Raw genomic sequence first — 18,090 nt, 5'->3', positions numbered from 1 at the left:
TTGAGAGCTGGGCTTGTTGACTGGCTCATGCTGAGCACCTCCACTTGCCAGAGATAATTGGTTAGGTGTCCCAGGGCAGACTTACCACATCTAGTTCCTGCCCACTTTGGAAGAGCTTGAATGGCCCTTTTTTAATGAAACCACATAGGATACAGCTGTGACTACCTTCTTGGCAGTCTAGGAGTTCCCCACACCATCATATACTGTACGGAGGCCTAAAATGACAATCTTGAGAGTGAGCTAAAAAAAACTTAACTGAGCTGATGCACTTAGAATCGGGACTTGGGGCTCTTTGAGCTGGTCACACTAGGCTCAACTTTCCCAGCGCTATCAGCAGTTAGCAGCTTCGCAAAACCTGATGCAGCGGATAGAGACCCTCTCCCCAGCGTGGCATGCGCCACTTTGAGCCAGCCAGGTTCCCTGAAGGCTGAGTTTTCAGGGGTCTCATTTTGGAAGGAGCCTTTTGCTCTTGAAGCTGTATCTAGTCCTGCCTATTTTGGGGCCTTTCGGGGATTGAAATGCACAGGGACTGGGAGGCCCAACTGACAGGGTGGTTTTAAAGTGATGAAATAAAACACAGTTGCACAGGACTTTTCCCGTGGCAAATTCCTATGCTCTTGGGTCAGTAATTGAGTATTTAATTTGAATCATGGGAAGAATATTGTAGGGAAGCAGTGTGTGAAATGCCAGCACCCCAGAAGCTATCCATGGATAGCCTGGATAGGTGGAGGGATTGGCACAGGCTGAGGGCTCTTCACATCTAGATGCTGAGCATTTGCTGCGCACTGATGGGGGTCACAGATTGCACTGATGGGGGTCATCTGAGCTCCCTTTCTTAGCAGCTAATTATTTCCTAGGAATTTGTGTGGGTTAAATTAGCCACAGGGGAAAACAGATAAGGAAAGGGAAACAACCACCTGAGGGGTGCAGCCAGCAGGACCTTCCTGCCTGTGTATTTGACTGCTCTGTGTCTCAGAGGACTCAAGGCCTCTGACCTCAGTGTCACTGTCAGCAGCGCTGGTTGCGTGAGACACTTCCCTTTCCGCAGTGAAGGAAGAACAGGGGTGGGGAACCTGTGCCCCTCCAGCTGTGGTTGGACTTCTGCTCCCATCTCCCTTGACCGTTAGCCATGCTGGCTTGGACTGATGGGAGAGTTGGGAGTCCAGTAACATCTGGAGTGCCACAGGTTTCCCTATCCCTGGAATAGAGGATTGATATGACGACCAGCGAGGATTCGTATGACATCTTGGGGAAACTTGCTTCTGTTGTGTTTTTTTGTGGGAAGTGGTCATGAGTATGTTTTGTATGTAGAGGGCCACAGGTTCAGCCCCTGCAGTGGCAGATTGCAGTCTTTTGTCTGCACCTTGGGAGAGGTGCTGGCTCTCAGAGTAGATAGTACTGTGTCACTCCTCTAGAGGGCAGACCTTTCCATCTTTCCTGTGCTGAATCAGAATAAGAAGGCCCTTGGCTGCCCTGGAATGGCACATCTCTGACTGGTCCACAGCTGGCCTCTGCCCTTGGTGCAGCACGAGGCCCCTTGGCTCATGAGTTTCTCAGCTCTGTGTTCTTTTCTTCCTCTTCTCCTTCTCTCAACGGCTCACCTTCTTCCCTCCTTCCCCGCCTGGGCGTAACATTCTCATGCACAGATATCGCCTTGCTCTGCCAGACGGCGTTGGTCCATACAAGCAATTAACGACTTCCCGGTACTGTTTGCTGTGTTACTGCTGCCCTTGACTAACTGTCCGCTCCCCATGGGCCCAAGAATAACCTGCCACCTGCCTGGCTTTGCGTAACCCAGACTGTAGCTGGAGAGGACAACTGACTTGGGTGGGTGGAGGAATCAGGGCAGTGGGAGGGAAGGCATCCTGTGCTTATGTGAGGTGGTACTCCAGAGTCGGTTGTGTTTTCTAGGACAACCAGGATGATTATATAGCTTTTAATGCTTGGTGCTAATTGGAGCAAGATAATACTCTGCCTTGGTCAGACCCCACCTGGAGTCCCGTAACCAATTCTGGGCACCACAGTTTAAGAAGGATATTGACAAGCTGGAGTTTGTGTAGAGGAGGACGAGCAAGTCGATAAAGGGCTTGGAAACCAGGCCTTATGAGGAGTGGTTGAGGGAGTTATGGATATTTAGCCTGTTGAAGAGAAGATTGAGAGGTGATATTATAGCCATCTTCAAATATCTGAAGGGCTGTCACATGGAGAATGGAGTGAGCTTGTTTTCTGCTGCTTCAGAGGGGAGGACCTGAACCAGTGGATTCAAATTTCAAGGAAGTAGATTCTGTCTCAACATAAAGAAGAACTTTCTGTGAGTAAGAGCTGTTTGACAGTGGAATGGATTACCTCAGAAGGTCATGAACTGTCCTCCATTGGAAGTTTTTAAACAGATGGATGGCCATCTCTCAGGGATTCTTTAGTTGTGATTCCTGCATTGGATTGGAGTAGCCTATGAATAGGCTCTCTGACAGGGATGTTGGGTGGGGAGCTTCCTTTTTTCCATGCAGTATGTGGTCTAGGCTGTAGAAACAAGCTTCTTAAGAATGTTGTCCCTGGCAAGTCCAGAGCTGTTAAGGGTGTTTAAGAGGCCAAGCAATCCCCTGTTTCAGATCTTGTTTGTGCCATGAACTCACTAGGAAAGCCTTAGGCAAGTGTGTGGCCGGCCTCCTGGTCTCTGCCCCACATCTGCAAGACAAGGATAATAACAATACTGACCTACCTTTCGGCGTGGTTGCAAGAATTATCATGTGCTTGCATACGTGAAGCCCTTTGAACCACCGATAGCATTAATAGGAATGCCAGTTGTTATGCTCGCTCTTCATTTCTATGATAATAATTTTGTGAAAGATTCATTGGAAATTTCTGGTGCAATCCATGTGGTGCAATCCATGTGGATTGCAATCCATGTGGCTGTTCAGATCTTTGGTCCTCTGAGGATGGGACTTGGGTTCCCTCTAGATCCCTGCCCCTCCTTGGGAGAGCAAACTCTACAAAATAGGTGAGCTTCCCTAATTTACATAATTTCTACAGAGCATTTCATTCAGCTTGCCTGAGCCTGAAATATGCTTTCCCCCTGTGCAACAGTGGTTGGGGTGAAGAGCTGTAAGGTAAGTAAGTCTGAGGAGAGGGTGTTCTTTCCAGAATCCCCACCCCACCTCTCTATGAAGTCCTTCATCCAAGCTACCATTGCCATCATGTATGAGGAATGAGTTCTCCTTTGGGGGAAAAAGCCACTAAGCCTCTTGCAGTAGTATCAGTGCTGGAAAGAGTGGAACAATGTAATGCTGGAGCTATGATGTTGAAGAAGGAGATGGAATTCATGGAAGGAGGACTCTGTGTACAATTTGAAATCATCTGCGGGGGAAAAGTTGACAATGCCTCCTGCAATACTTTTGAAAAAAGGATGGAAATACAGGAAGCGGGAAATCATTTTTTTTCCTTAAATAACAAAGATGGAAGCCCATGGCCACAGGAAATGGAATAGGAAGATATGGATACATCTTTAGGGGCTGTGAATTAATGTCTACATAATTTGTTAGCAAGCCCTGATAATACTCACAAGTGTAGCATAAGGCTGAGTCAGCAGTTAGACTCGCCAGTAGACCTATCAAGTCAAAGCAAGTATTTCGCCTTCCCAAGTCTATGCTGCTAGTGCCATCCTTACCAGTACTCTAAGCAAGGTGGCAGCAGCTAAGTTGCAACCAACATTGGGGGGTGACATCCCACCAGGTCTCCTGTGGGGAGGGGGCTGAGTCCCATTCCAGCAGACATTGAGGTGGGGAGCTGTAGAGGCCTCAGCCCCATAGAGTTGGCAGGCCTGGGCAGCAAAGACATTGAGGGACATATTTTTTAATAAATTATGAATATTGTCTTATTATATACAGAATAAGGACTGAATTTTTTTTTAAGTCTGGAGGTAAAGTTTGAGATTGGACTAGAGGAAGATTAAGGCTTACTTATAATAACTGGACAAACTTTTGGAATTATTGGATGGGAAGGAAAAGGAACGAATCTGCGGTGCCTGGATTTAATATCAGGAAAACATCAGCTAGCAGAGGAAGGAATAACTGGACATTACTCTGGATTGAACACTGGATTATTATGAGGAATTTTTGTTGACACAACTGAAAGATGAATAGTTTGAAGTCACACTTACACACACACGTACACTCTGTTATTATTCTTATCTCTCTGTCAGCTTGCTTCTTTGTTTTGTTTCTGTTTTTATTGTATGCTGAAAAGTCTTAATAAAATTATATTTTTTTAAAAAGGAATGGATCCCCTACCAGTCTCTCCTTCTGCATCAGGCAATGGGCTTTGGTGGTGGTAGCAGAGAGCTGGCAGGAGGAGAGTCTTTTCTTGCCCAGTAGCACCTGCGGGGGCTACTGTTTCATATCAGCCCCGGGGTGGGGGGCATTAAGGGAAGCAGTGTGGTATCCCACCCCATTCCCCAAACACACATTGCATGCATCCAGAGCACATTCATAGTACAAGGTTAGCGTGATTCAAGTGATAGTAGTGCCTCTTTGAGGTCTATATCTTCATCTGCACCAGTGATGGGGAGCCTTTGGCCCTCTAGATGTTGTTGCACTCCAGTTCCCATCAGCTCCAGCCAGCATGGTCAGTGGCTGGGAATGGTGGAAATTGTAGTTCAGCAACATAGGTCCATAGATTCCCTGGCTCTCACCTATGTGTCTGAAACTTGAGATGCAGCCTGAGATACCTGATGTAGTATAGTCTACTTCACCACTTAATTCTTGCTGAATGTGTGGACTTAGGCCTAAACCTGCAGACCTGAATAAGTAGCTCCAAGTTCCAGCTCTGCCATGGAGCAAAATGTTGTGCCAGGTGGCAATTTGTGCACCTTATTTTTAAGAAGTGATGAGAATTACTAATCGGTGATGCTGCTAAGTTATTTGCATGGCAATGGTTGTGTCATAAAGCTCCATTGCATTGTGTTGAGGGAGAAGAAAACAAAAAAAAAAATTGTGTGCATGCGTGCGCACACACAACTTCTAAGCAGCAGATCAGGGCAAATGATATCTGTATTCCTAGTAGCCAGAATGCGATAACCAACCAGCCATCCTGATTGATTGCTGTGTCTTGTATCTCTTGTTTACTGACTGTAGGTGATCAGGGCTTTGCTTTGGATACTGGCACGGAGAAAGCAGAGTATTGTGGGACCTCAGTCTCTTTAACTGACTCTGCCCTCCCTTCGCAGACCAGTTTGATTTAGGGGTGAGCTAACATTATTTGACATAATATGGGTGCAGTGCAGATTCTTAGTGAAAAGTTGCTTTTGAATTCTTGACCCCTTGACGTATCAGCTGAGGCTTCATCCATCTAATGTGCTGCTAAAGGGAAGTGTAAACGAGTCACCAGAGGGTGGAAAGATTTCATAGCCCCACACCCTGCTGATTGTGCAAATATCCCAGCGGTTGCTACAAAGTGGTTGGTGGCTTATTCTTGGGCTTGCTTCATGTCTATATATCCATAACCAGTAGCCATGGCTCCTCTCTTCCTTCCCGTGTGCTGGTGCAGACCATCAGCTCGTTGTGAGCTCGTTGAGTGCAGTTGCCGCTTCCATCCCCATCCCATGACATCCCTCTTCCTGATGCTTAGAAGTTGAGGAGGTTGCTTGGCCTTTTCATTCCCTCTGTGGCTCTTTTGCTCTATCAAGTCACTGGGTGTGTATCTTGCCAAGCCGGTGCCATCCAGGTGCTTTGAACTGCAACTCCCATCAGTATGTTGCTCACGGCTGAAGGGAGTTGCAGTCCAAAACACCTGGAGGGCTTACGCAAATGCTGATCTGGATTCCATTTGATTGCTTTGCAGTTCATAATGAAATTGGAGGTGTAAGCAGCCTATCTTTGTGTCTCAGGGCAGCTGGTTACAGCATAGTAGCCTCCAAGCAATGTTGAAAACAGGGTGCTCTGTGGGGATGGGGTACCAGTGTTACATCACCAGTAACAGCTAAGCCAGACCAGGACACTTGCAGCTGATGTGGTTAGTCATTAGCATGTAGTTCAAGAAAGTTCTGAAAGTCACATCTAGTTTGACCCTCATATTAAGCATACATTTTTCCTCTCCCTTATGTCTGTGGAGACATATTTGAGATTGTGCCCTGTGGAATCTCTGACACCCAAGTGCAAGAGAAGGGGACAGGCAGACTTCAGAATAAAATGACTGAAAACAACCAGTCTTTATGTGTGAAATTTGCCTAGTTTGGAATAAGTTGCAGAACCCTGTTTTTCTTTCTCTCTTTAGTATAGAGTACACACAGGCCTTTGTGTTTGCTTCTGTCTGAGCAAAGTGGCCTGGGGGACTCCCTGTTCAGCATGATCTCCAAGTCTCTCATTCCCAGTTTGTACTAATCCTCGATTTTTGTCTCCAAAGTGAATGTGTGGAATTGCAGGCTGTATAGTCTGTATGAGAAAGAATTTGTGCCCCCCACGAGGCACCAGTATGACTTTGCTTGACTTTCCCCCTCTGAGATCATAGAGCCCCCTGGGCCTCTGGCCGCTCAGGGTGGGAAGCTTCCTCTGCAGATGTGTCGCTGTGCCAGTGCAGAGTTTGTCTCTTGAGTGTTCACTTTCTCAGGGTTCGCTTTCTCAGGGTTGTGGTCTCTCCTTCAGGCTTCAAATCCCAGATGTTCTTCTAACTCACAGCTTTTTAAATAGCTGGTGAGAGGTGCATGAACCATAACTGGCTTTGTGCATTCCTCTGTGCACCCACCCACCTCCCTCCCTACACATTTCCCCCCTATAAATTCTGTTTTGCTCCGACAAACAGCTTTGGATGTTAATGATTCGTGCAAATAGGGGAACTTCAAGGGAATTGTGCTTTTGTGTATTTGCACGTATTATTGCATCTGCAACAGGGGCTTGCACGGGAGGAGGGGTGGGAGGCAGGAATTCCCTCTATTAGGTCATGTGTCGTTTTATTCTGTGAGAGATGCACCAAGTCACCACCTTGGACGTTAATGGCTTGATCACATGCAGTAAGCACAGCTTGATCAGTGTTGCCTGGACCTTTTCAGCCAAAGTCCCTCTGAGAATGAACTTGGATTGGGAATGGGATCCATGCATACCCCTATAAGGCATTTATTGATAACATCTTGCAGATTAGTTACCAGCTGCTTTAGCATCATTGACACATATAAACTGGTGTACATGAGACTCGGAGACCCAGAGAAGCCTCCAGCTCTTGTGGATGCAGTGAAAGCCCAATGACCTGCATGGCTGCTGGCACCTCATAGCTTCCATCTTTCCCGACTCTGCATGTGTCTCCCTTCCCCTTCACCCAGTAGGCAGCTAGAAGCAAATCTAAGAACTAAATGGGAAAACGTGGCCAAAGGAATGAGTGAAACCGTGGACTTGAGACAGTCTTCGTGGCTGTAAGCACAGGGCACGGCTAATTTGCTTGCAGCCCATGCTCTTGTTTTGAAAGTGAACGTTGCCTGTCCTCCTGGTACAGTGTTTCCTGCTGTGTGGCCTCTGCCAGGCTCATTCCCTCCAGCTATCATGAAGCACAGCTGTGTTGGGAGCTGTATTTCTGAAGGGCACCAGATTGGCAGAGGCTGCTTTCGTGCCAGGCTGGCCATGCACCAGCACACCCTGCCTGCTCATGTGGCCACAACCACTTGGATTCTAGGAAGGTCTCCTTTTTCGAAATCTTTCTTACTTTCACTCTCCATATGCCACATGGAACATACCTTCTACAGTCAGATTGGTGGCTGGGACTATGCCTTTTCCACCAAGGTTATACAAGGATTAGCTTGTTACTTCTGTGGTAGAGCATCTGCTTTGCCTGCAAAAGGTCCCAGATTCAATCCCTAGCATCTTCTGGTAGGGCTGGAGGAGTTCTCTGTCTGAAACGCAGGAGAGCTTCTGCCTGGTCACATTAGCCAGATCAATGAAGAGCCTGACTCTCCATAAGGCAGCTTCCTGCTTTAGCTGCCTCTTCTCTAGGCTTTGCGCACTGAACTCGACAGACCTTCCTTCCTTTTGTTCTTGCTGCTGTCTTGACTGTCTTTTATCGAGTCTCCCTGTGTATTAGCTGCTCCTGTTTGCTTGGTTGGTCCTAAGGCAGAGCTTCCAGGGCTGTGGGCTGAATATTCTCCTTCCAAAGCTTCCCTGCCTGCCCTCAGTCTGCAGTCTTTCTCCCTCATCACTGCTTTTAAAATGCTGCTCTGTCTACTGCAGAAATCCAGGAGATGGAAGAGCAGCAAGCGAGAGGGGACAGATGCTGCCAACCGGCCCATCAAAGCTGCCGGGAAAGTGATAATTCAGGATGTCTCTTGCCTGCTTCCTGTCCACAAATTACTAGGGGAGATGTACATGTGAGTACCTGGGCCACATGTGCAAGAAACTCTGTGTGGCAACTCAGTCTTGGGTACTGTTCTGGGGGACAGGCTAAGAACTCAGCCTGTGATCCTATTCTGCACTTTCTGTTGCAGGCCTTCACCCTATCAGGGCAGAAAGTCGGTCCCTGGGCCGCCTACAATCCTGAATCCCTTCCTCCACCCCTACCCCCCCCCCCGCATTTTGTGGGCATGCAAATAGCCACTTGCTTGGTTGTCTGTGGTGAGCTAGGTTGCCCCCAGCTGACCAGGCAAATCCACATTCTCTCTTTTAGCCTTAAAGAGCTCCTGGCTGTGATTCAGGCTGTTGGGCCTTCTCTTCCTGGAAGGGGGAAAGCAGGAACCCTGAACCCACTTGCAGAGCTCAGTCTTCCATTCAAGGAATGCTGTGTTCTGGAGACAGTGCAGTGGAGTTCACTCCTTCCAGCTTTCCAGCTATACTACTGTATAGCTCGGGGTGGGGTGGGGAGGGGAGGGGAGAGGCAGCCTTGTATGCAGCTTCTGGCTTTTCCTTCTCTGTCACTCTGCAGAGAGATCTTAGAGCCTAGTGACTGCTTTGCACCCTGCTGTGTTTCCAAGCTAGGAAATGGCAACAGAGGGCTGAGGTGCCCTGAGTGCTGTGTCTCCACCTGTCCTGGGCAGAAAGGAAGGGAGATTCAGTAACTAGCCACTGCCCAAGTTGTCTGCCAACAGTCATCCCCCCACCCCAATGGTCTCAACAGAAGAGGAAGGGAAGCTGCAGAGCTGGCCTCCAGTGTTTGTGTCTGGTTGGAACCTGTCTTTGATTTGTTAAAATGCCTCTTGCTTGCTGGGTGGTGGTAGTGGGCTTCAGAAGCCTCTGTCTTTTGCATGGCTGGAATATAGACTACAGCACACAGGTAAAAGCTCCACCCATTGCTCTGCCCATCTTTGTCTCTGGCCTTACCCACCACCAGCCTTCAATTCCAGTAAGATTGCCTGTGAGGGAATGCAATTCTCTGACTGAAAAGGGTTCCCCACTCCTGCTTTACATGAAATGTGGAGAATCAGACCAAGCCTTTGAGAGTGATGTCTCCCCCACTTGTGCATCACCTGCTATTCTTGTCCTTCAGACTGAACGTGACTGACATCCAGGAGACCTGTCAGAAGAACGCTGCCTCTGCCCTGACTGTGGGACGCAAGGATCTCTTGCAGGTACTTTTGCTAGCCCAGTGAGGCATCTCCCATCACTTCGCAATATTGTCTGGGGAGCATCTTGACTTAGGGAGCAGCAGAGAGTGGGCCAATGGTCTAGCCTGAGCTTTTTACTCTCTTCTTTGTTGCTCAGCTACTTGTCTTCTTCTTTCCCCCATCCCTGTTCTAGTGGCCCCCTCTCTTCCATAGGTGGAATTACACCATCCATGCAACATGGAGCTATGGATTTCAGCAGACAACCTTCAACCTCTTCCCTACAGTGTTACTGCTTGCTTTGTGGACTGCACAGCATGGGCATCTATGTGTGTGTGTGCCCATCATCTGCTCCTTCTTTTCCAGGTCTGGTCACTGGCCACAGTAGCAACTGATCTCTGCCTTGGCCCAAACTCCGACCCAGACTTGGAGACCCCCTGGGCCCAGCATCCATTCGGCCGCCAGCTCCTGGATTCTCTGTAAGCAGCTGGAATAAGAATTGGGGGGAGGGTGGGGAAGAGGCGAGGACCCAAAGGCTTAAACAAAACAGTGCCTTTTATTTTCTTCCTATTTTTTTTCTGGGTGCCTCTTGGGTGTTGAGTGGTTGGTCACATATAGTAGTGGGTGTCAACAGTTTCTGCACTCCCAGTTTGGAGATCATTGAGGCCATCAGTAATCTCTGCTTTCGCTGCAGCTCCCTCAGCCCTACCTAACATGTGCTGTGGGCAGGTAACTCCATAGGTATTATGTTATGGTGTAAATAAATCTTATCGGTCTGCCCTGAATATTTTTGCAATTGGTTTCGTTGGATGTCTCTCGGTTCTCCTATTATGACAGAGGGAGGGAGAGAAAGTTATTTTGCTATGCCATGCAACACTTCATTATCCTCTCTCACAGCTGGGTGGGGAATCTGTGGTCTGCCAGATGCAGGGAGACTCCAGTTCCCATCACCCGTGATCATTGGCCATGCTGGCTGGGGCTGATGGGAGTTGTAGTGCAACCACTTCGGGAGGGCCACATGTTCCCAATCCCTTCATCTGTGGTATCCCTTGTCAGTCATATTTTGTTCTCAATTAAAAATACATACTCACAAAAGTTACTTAGCTTTTTGTTATTGCTTGAAGCACCAAGTGTGTTCCTTTTCAAATTGTAGATCATCCAGGATCTCATTGGATGGTGCTTATGTTCCCCAAGGCTCCCCAGCCCATTTTCTTTTGCAAATATGGTGACCTATAAAACCATAGAGACTTGAGGAAAAAAGGTGTGTCTCTCAGCCAGGCAGTGTTTGTGGGGGTTTTGGTCTTTGTTTTAGTCCAAGCTTTGTATACTTTGCAAAGTGAATCTGAAATCAGGCACAAAAATTCAGCATCCTGGTTCTCTCACCTTTTCCTTTGCAAATGAAAGCAAAAACAAGTGAAGACCCCTTTTTTTGCTACAAAGAAAAACCCAAGAAACATTGGGAAGTATGAAGAATGTGAAATCCCCAAACCTGCTGGTGGTAATGCTAAACAGGAATTCTGCTTTGGAGCACTTGTAGCCATGTTCAAATATATAAAAGGATGTCACATAGAGGAGGGAGAAAGGTTGTTTTCTGCTGCTCCAGAGAAGCGGACACGGAGCAATGGATCCAAACTACAAGAAAGAAGATTCCACCTAAACATTAGGAAGAACTTCCTGACAGTAAGAGCTGTTCGACAGTGGAATTTGCTGCCAAGGAGTGTGGTGGAGTCTCCTGCTTTGGAGGTCTTTAAGCAGAGGCTTGACAACCATATGTCAGGAGTGCTCTGATGGTGTTTCCTGCTTGGCAGGGGGTTGGACTCGATGGCCCTTGTGGTCTCTTCCAACTCTATGATTCTATGATTCACTTGTTTGCCTCCTCTTTGGTTTTGTTGAGGGCAAAGCAAATAATGGTTTATATCTACATGATATTTCCTCTAAGACGTTGGGTTGCCAAATCTGAATTATTTTTTCTTTGGGGGCAGGTGGCCCCCATCTCTGCTTTGAGCCTTGTGTGTGTGAGTGGCCTTTGGTCTACCCAGTCTTTTTTCCCCCTCCCCTTCCTAGGGTGGCCCACTATTGCCGGCTCCATGATGTGCAGACTCTGGCCATGCTGTGCAGCGTCTTTGAAGCCCAGTCCAGGCCACAGGGAGCCCTGATTCCTGTGGGATTCTTTCCTCAACGCTCCTCCAGCCACAGCCGATATGTACGGGTAGACTCTGCCTCTGACTGCTTTCCCCAAAAGGACCAGTCAAGGTCGGTTCTTCCGGTGATGCAACTTCCCTCTTGTCTCTCTCCCAACAGCCCAGCTTTACCTCCTCTGGCTCCTGTTCCAGCATGTCAGACCCTGGACTCAGCACCAGCAGCTGGAACATAGGTGGGTGCACTGTTGTCAGTTCTGAAATATCCAGTAGGAAGAGATTTTGGCATCTTGGAAGATCACCTCCCAGCCCTCTTTGTTCAGATAATTAAAAGAAAGCTTAGGTTTTCATATCTGGGTCTTTTCCTTTGTACTTTGGGGACTTAATAATTGTGAGCCACTTTGAGAACCCAGATTGCATTACAAGTGGGATTTTAAAATCAAAAATAAATTTGGGTGGTCGCTTTGCACTTGGCAAATCTGCTTGCAAAAGGGCAATTGAACACAATTGTGCAAAGCACTTTCCATTGACTACCCAAGCCCAGCTCTTGGGCGACTTGGCCTTAATTCACAATGAGAGGCAGTGACTGGCCCAAAGTGACCTAGTGAGCTTCTTGGCTGCATGGGGATCGAACCCTGGTCTCCTAGGTCCTAGTCCAAAACTCCCATCTCCACCAGCACAGCCCTATGTGAGCTGCCACCATCTTGTAAGGTCTTCTATCCACCCTTTGACCTCCTGCAGCCAGCAAAGAATTGGACCACATACCAGCCTGGGGCGAGTCTTCACCTGACGACTTCCGCTTTGGGAACTTGGCAGTCGCAGACCACCGGGATCGGGAGAAGGATCAGCATGACAAGAACAAAAGGTACAGAAGGGTGATCAAGCGTGGGAGGGAGGGTGGCAGAAAGCTTTCTGGTGTCCTTGGTTGAAAGTTCACAAGGGAGGTGAACTGAGCTTCAAATCAACTGCATTCCCGTTGGCTCTGCATTCCCATTTTTTTGAGTGTTTCCTGTTTCCTCCTAGAGTGCAGTTAGGCTGAGGCAGGGGTGGGAAGTGGGGAACCTTTGCAACTTCAGGCTAGCTTTTGGTTTAACTGTGGAGTGCAGCTGAGCCAGCAGGTCGTTTTGGTCTGCCAGGGAGCTGGAATATCAACACACACATTTATTTTTGAGGTCCTCATGTTTTCATTTCTTTTTAAATCTTCCATGCCAATCTCCCACCAACAATATTATTCAAGTTTTAAGTTATCCTTCCTCAAGCTGATTGTTTTTTTTTTGGGGGGGGGGACAGGCTTCTGTTAGGGAAGCAGAACCTCAGATTTCGATTGATTTTGATTGAGTGTGGGAGGGGGCAGCTGCCTCCCTGGCTCCCCCTGGCTACACCCATGAGCTTGTGAAAGGCTGTTTTAAATGCTGAGATGTTTGTGCACAGTTTTCTCTTTGGAGGGATCTTGCCAAACCTGAGGAGGAAAAGCCCTGGTGCTCTCCTCCTTCACACTGATACAGCTGGTGGCCAGCACTGTGCTCCTTGAATGCTGTGTCTATTACATTATTCAGCTCTACAATTTTATATTTCTGCAAACTATTGCCAAGATAAAAGTTACTCTCTACTTTACACGAACATGCATGCTCAATCATTCTCCTCTGCCTCTTCCTCCCAACTTTAGAAAGTTTTATTCTTTGTGAGCCACTTTTCTTAACTGTTTGACCTACAGAGGCACATACAGTAGAACCTCAGCTTTCGAGCATCTCGGAAGCCGAACAATTCAGAACCAGAACGCCGAAAACCCAGAAGTAATTGCTTCCGTTTTTTAACGTGCCTCGGAAGTTGAATAAGGTTTCCAAGGCATGTTTCCCCATTTTTTCAATTGATTTTGCCAACCACCCTTTGATCCTTGGTTTTTGAATGTTTTGGAAGTTGAACGGTCTTCTGGAATGGATTATGATAGAAAACCTAGGTTCCACTGTACTAGGATAATACTGCATACTACAAACATACAAAACTGAGAAGAATAAAAAGCAGCAGCATGAAGCAAAGCCCATCTAGATAACTTGGAACGTACAGAAAAACCTACATAAACACAAAACAAAATCAGATAGGTCCCTGCCCCTAAGAGCACACAATCTGAATTTTATTTGGAGGGCGGGGACAAAGGGAAGAGAGGTGCAGAGGTGGTATCATGCAGTGACTGTGAGTAAATGCCAGCCTTTGCTAGCCTGGGACAAAGGCGCTCAGGTGCCCTTTGACTTCATTGTATGTGGAGATGAGGACTCTGTGATCTTTCTCCAGGCTTCTGGACCCAGCCAACACCCAGCAGTTTGATGACTTTAAGAAGTGCTACGGAGAAATCCTTTACCGCTGGGGCCTGCGAGAGAAGCGGGCGGAAGTTCTCAAGTTTGTCTCTTGCCCCCCTGACCCGCACAAGGGGATTGGTGAGTGGAAACCTCGATGGAGGAACTGTAGAACTCAGTGGAAAAGTAGATGCTGTGCGTGCAAGAAGGTCCTGGGTTTCCTTCCCACAGAAATTGTCCTTGGACTGGGTAGTTCAGGCCTCTCTCTTTCCTCTCTCCCTCCTACAAAATTGATCCATGGGAGCAGTGTCTTTCTACTTTGGTTAATGCGATATTTGCCAGAGGGGGCTTTTTAGCTTCTTCTTTTGAGATGCCCTCTGGCAGAAAGAAAAGAAGGTAAAACCAAAGAGCCCACAGTGGTGGTGTTAGTAACATGCTGGTGTCCAGATCCTAGCTTTCTCATATGACAGCCTTTTCCCTGCAGGTGCAGCCTTGCTTGCAAGAGCCCCTCCAATAACTTCTCCACTGCTTCTCCTTTCTTTCTCTCCTCGCAGAGTTTGGAGTCTACTGCAGCCACTGCCGCAGCGAAGTGCGTGGCGTTCAGTGTGCCCTATGCAAGGGCTTTGCGTTCCAGTGTGCCATCTGCCACGTGGCAGTCCGAGGCTCTTCCAACTTCTGCCTGACTTGCGGGCACGGAGGACACACCAGCCACATGATGGAGTGGTTCCGCACTCAGGAAGTGTGTCCCACAGGCTGTGGGTGCCACTGCTTGCTGGAGAGCACTTTCTGACCAAGCGTCGTTGGAGCCTGATTTTGTTCACACGTGGTCTCTGTTGGGTCACTCTTGGGAAGCAGAGAGGCTGATGTCTTCCCATGTTGCTTTCAGGAGGGGTGGCCAGTTGTCTTAGTTGCTGATGGGTTGATGCAGCACTCTGCCAGCAGACGTTTGGGTGGGATGCCTTGTGGTCCATGAGCATCCCATAAGCTCCTGGAGGGCTTCCTGTTTCAGCTGAGTATCTTCCCTAAAGTGCAGGGAAAGCGTCTGTTATTTGCAAAAGACAATCATTGGAGAGGGATGGAGGGATTACAGGCCTCGCAGTCAGTCTGGAGATGAGGAACAAATCAAATGCATTTGCTGGATACTTGAGAAATTTGCAGCACACCAGGAACTGTGTTGTGATCCATTTTCCCCTGAACTACCATTCCTTGCCCTCATGAAGCTCCCTGTACTACACAAACAGAAGTATCAAAGTTAGCAGAGAGAGAAAGAGGGAAGATGCACAAAGAGGCTGGGTTGGCTGAAGAGTCCCTTGTGCACAGAGTGCAGCATAATCATTTCTGTGAGCATCGAACAGAAAGCTCTCCACTGGATTTCTTCTCTTTCTCTATCTGAGAATTGGGCATGGCTTCATTTCCAGAGATGGATAGCCTGTTTGATTCGCTCCCTTTCCCCTCCTTTTCGTTTTATAAAAGGCTGTTACTTCTGGGCCTACCTCAGTGACCTTTTTGCTTGGCTGCGCCTCTTGCACTCCTTGAGGACCTGCCACCCGTTGCAGGACTGGAGTCAATGGCCTGCCAATTCTGGTGTGGATTCTGTTAGGCCAAGATCGTCTAAGAACAGCTGCAAGGAGCAGCACCAGCCACCGACTTTGCAGTAGTGATTTCAGGACTCAAAGGTCAGTATTTTTTCTTGCCAAAATGCATTCCAGCCCAAAGGGAAGGGCGAAGAAAGAGGCTCCCCTCCGGCCAGCAGGTGCCCAGATTCCTTGGCGGATGGAAATGGGAGCCTGAGTGGAGTTCTTCTGTCTGCTGTCTGGGGCTTTGACTGTCAGGCTAGCTGAGCCAACTTAGTGCATGGACACTACCTACATGGTTCTTTTCCAGCCTTGTAGTTCAGGAAGTATATTTGTGTATATTCTGTAATAAAATGAGAACATTTTATAAAGCTGTCTTGCTCTGTCTTCACTGCTTGTAAGTCGTCATCTTGCACTCAGTGAACGCTCATATGTCTGCTTTGTGGTGGATTTCTCTGTGTTGCCTTTATTATTGTGCTACCAAATGCATGGCATTGTGCTAAAAAAGTATTGTAAATTAGGCTGCAGAGGGCAACTTGCCCTTGGCAGGCCTGATGTTCTTGCTAGGTGCCTGTGACATCATCATGCAGCTTAACCAAGATTGTGGAAGGCTTTTAGACAAGAACTAATAACAGCCAGTTGCAGTTTACAGGTGCTCTCTGCCTTTTACATTCCTATGCATGGCTCAGTTCACACAAAACATGAAGCCAAACCACCACTTAGCATGAACACATGAGCCTGCCAGCTCCTTTGCTCCTCCAGTCCCGCTGTAAGCTAAGCCACAGTTTGGCTTTCTTCGTCATTTGAACCTTAGCTTGTGGTTTTGTCTCCAGAGAAAGTCATGGTTTGTCTAGCAGGGGTCATCAAACTTTTTCAGCAGGGGGCCGGTCCATTGTCCCTCAGACCTTGTGGGGGGCCAGAATATATATATTTTTTGGGGGGGGGGGAAATGAACAAATCCCTATGCCCCACAAATAACCCAGAGATGCATTTTAAATAAAAGGACACATTCTACTCATGTAAAAACACGCTGATTCCTGGACCGTCCACGGGTCGGATTGAGAAGGTGATTGTGCCGCATCCGGCCCCCAGGTCTAGAAAAGACAAATCATGATGCCTGTTTTCAGATTACATGCAAAGCCAAAGCAGCTTACAGCAGCAGGACCAGAGGAGGAGCAAAGGCCATATGATCCTGTGTTTGTGTGTGAAGCTATGGTTTGGCTTTGAGTAATTTGCAGGCTGGATCTGTGCATGTCCGTTGCTGCTCCCAAATTGACAAGTTACTATTTGTGTGTGTAGAAAAGTATATTTCCTGTGACTTGGCATCACCTCAGGCGGGAGCCTAAAAATGGGTTCCGTATAGAAACCCAGAGTTTGGTGTTAGCATTTTTAACCTCATTTGTATTATTTGTGCGGCTCAGTCTTCTCCTGGGCTGAGCTCTTGCAGTGTGTCCCTCTCCCCCTCCTCCCTTAAGTGCTGACTTTATTTTGGCTGCATGCAGCGCTTTCTCTTGGCTGTCCTCATGTAGGGGGCTGCGCTGTCGGTGGTACCAGATACTGAACCTCGCAGGACATTCTGTGGAGGCATTTGTGCTGCCTCTGCTGAGCCTCATGTTTCCAGGCCTCATCCAAAGGGACAGTGTGTCACTGCCTTGCCCTCTTTTTGGACAAGACCCAGAAGAGTGTGTTGCACGTCTCTCACACTTCTTTGAAACCCCCAACACAACTCAGAGAGGAGCAGGGATCCCTGTACCTTTTCTGTGTGCTACTGGGCTTTGCATCAAATGTCAGCTGTTCCTGTCATCATCAGGTGGCAGCAGCAAAAAAGAAATGCTTGCTCCCCATTTGCTGCTGGTCTGGATCTCAGTCACACTTGTCGTTCCAAGTGAGGGAGTATTGTTGATACTTTCTGTGTGTCTGGAGAAGATGAGATTGCAGATCTGGCTGCTCTGCTCCAAGGATGGCACACACTTCAAAAAAAAATAAATCTTGGCTTTCCACAGGTTTTTCACACTGGCCAAGAGGCAGGAATGCCAGGGAGCTCCAGTAAGCAGGCAACTGGAGATGCCATGGGGATTTGGGTTACGTAACTTGCTGGTCTCCATGTATCTAACAGTCTGGAAAAGGGGATGAGCTGAAGGGATCTCTTTGCAGTGTGCATCTGTGAGTGCTCGTGTCAGAGGCATCAACAGGTGCTTTGACAAGGGTGATGAGTAAGGCTGATGCTCAGGGGTGATTGATGTGGAGCCGGCTGAGTGAGAGCAACAGGTAGGATAGTTGATATTGATTCCTGTGTTGCAGGATGGCCCTTTGGGTCCCTTCCAAGTCCACAGTTTGATGATTCTATGACCTAGAATCTCTAAGCAAGCAATGGAATTTGGCTTGATTGTGATTCTGGATTCTTCAGCCTCTGCACCCAGGACTCACATGCCCCCCTCCCCCCCCCACAATCTGAGCTGTAGTAACTCAGATATTGGTTTGTACCCCCTGGGGCTGATGGGACTTGTAGTCCAAAACACCCAGAGGGCAGCAGGTTGGTGAAGGCTGGCCTTGCATAACTAAGTCTGCATGACATCCCC

At 48.0% G+C, this 18,090-nt stretch overlaps 1 protein-coding gene across 4 annotated transcripts in view; it reads left to right on the top strand.

Annotated features, from left to right (window-relative positions):
- Positions 1–15,882, top strand: part of WDR59 (WD repeat domain 59) — a 44,451-nt gene extending 28,569 nt beyond the window's left edge. For 2 of the 4 annotated variants that reach the window (XM_083515180.1, XM_083515178.1), the window contains 9 exons: positions 1,647–1,703; positions 8,205–8,341; positions 9,454–9,535; positions 9,875–9,987; positions 11,573–11,711; positions 11,810–11,882; positions 12,388–12,511; positions 13,936–14,078; positions 14,492–15,882. In XM_083515180.1, the coding sequence (XP_083371306.1) occupies positions 1,647–1,703; positions 8,205–8,341; positions 9,454–9,535; positions 9,875–9,987; positions 11,573–11,711; positions 11,810–11,882; positions 12,388–12,511; positions 13,936–14,078; positions 14,492–14,727 (1,104 nt within the window). In that variant the 3' untranslated portion in view covers positions 14,728–15,882. The remainder of the gene's footprint in view (positions 1–1,646; positions 1,704–8,204; positions 8,342–9,453; positions 9,536–9,874; positions 9,988–11,572; positions 11,712–11,809; positions 11,883–12,387; positions 12,512–13,935; positions 14,079–14,491) is intronic. The other 2 variants (XM_083515181.1, XM_083515179.1) reach the window with 1 other exon arrangement.
- Positions 15,883–18,090: the final 2,208 nt, after the last annotated feature.

This window comes from Podarcis liolepis (assembly GCF_965112155.1).
Source record: "Podarcis liolepis genome assembly, chromosome: 7".
Lineage (NCBI taxonomy): Eukaryota > Metazoa > Chordata > Lepidosauria > Squamata > Lacertidae > Podarcis > Podarcis liolepis.
This window is presented reverse-complemented; position numbering and strand designations above follow the sequence as displayed.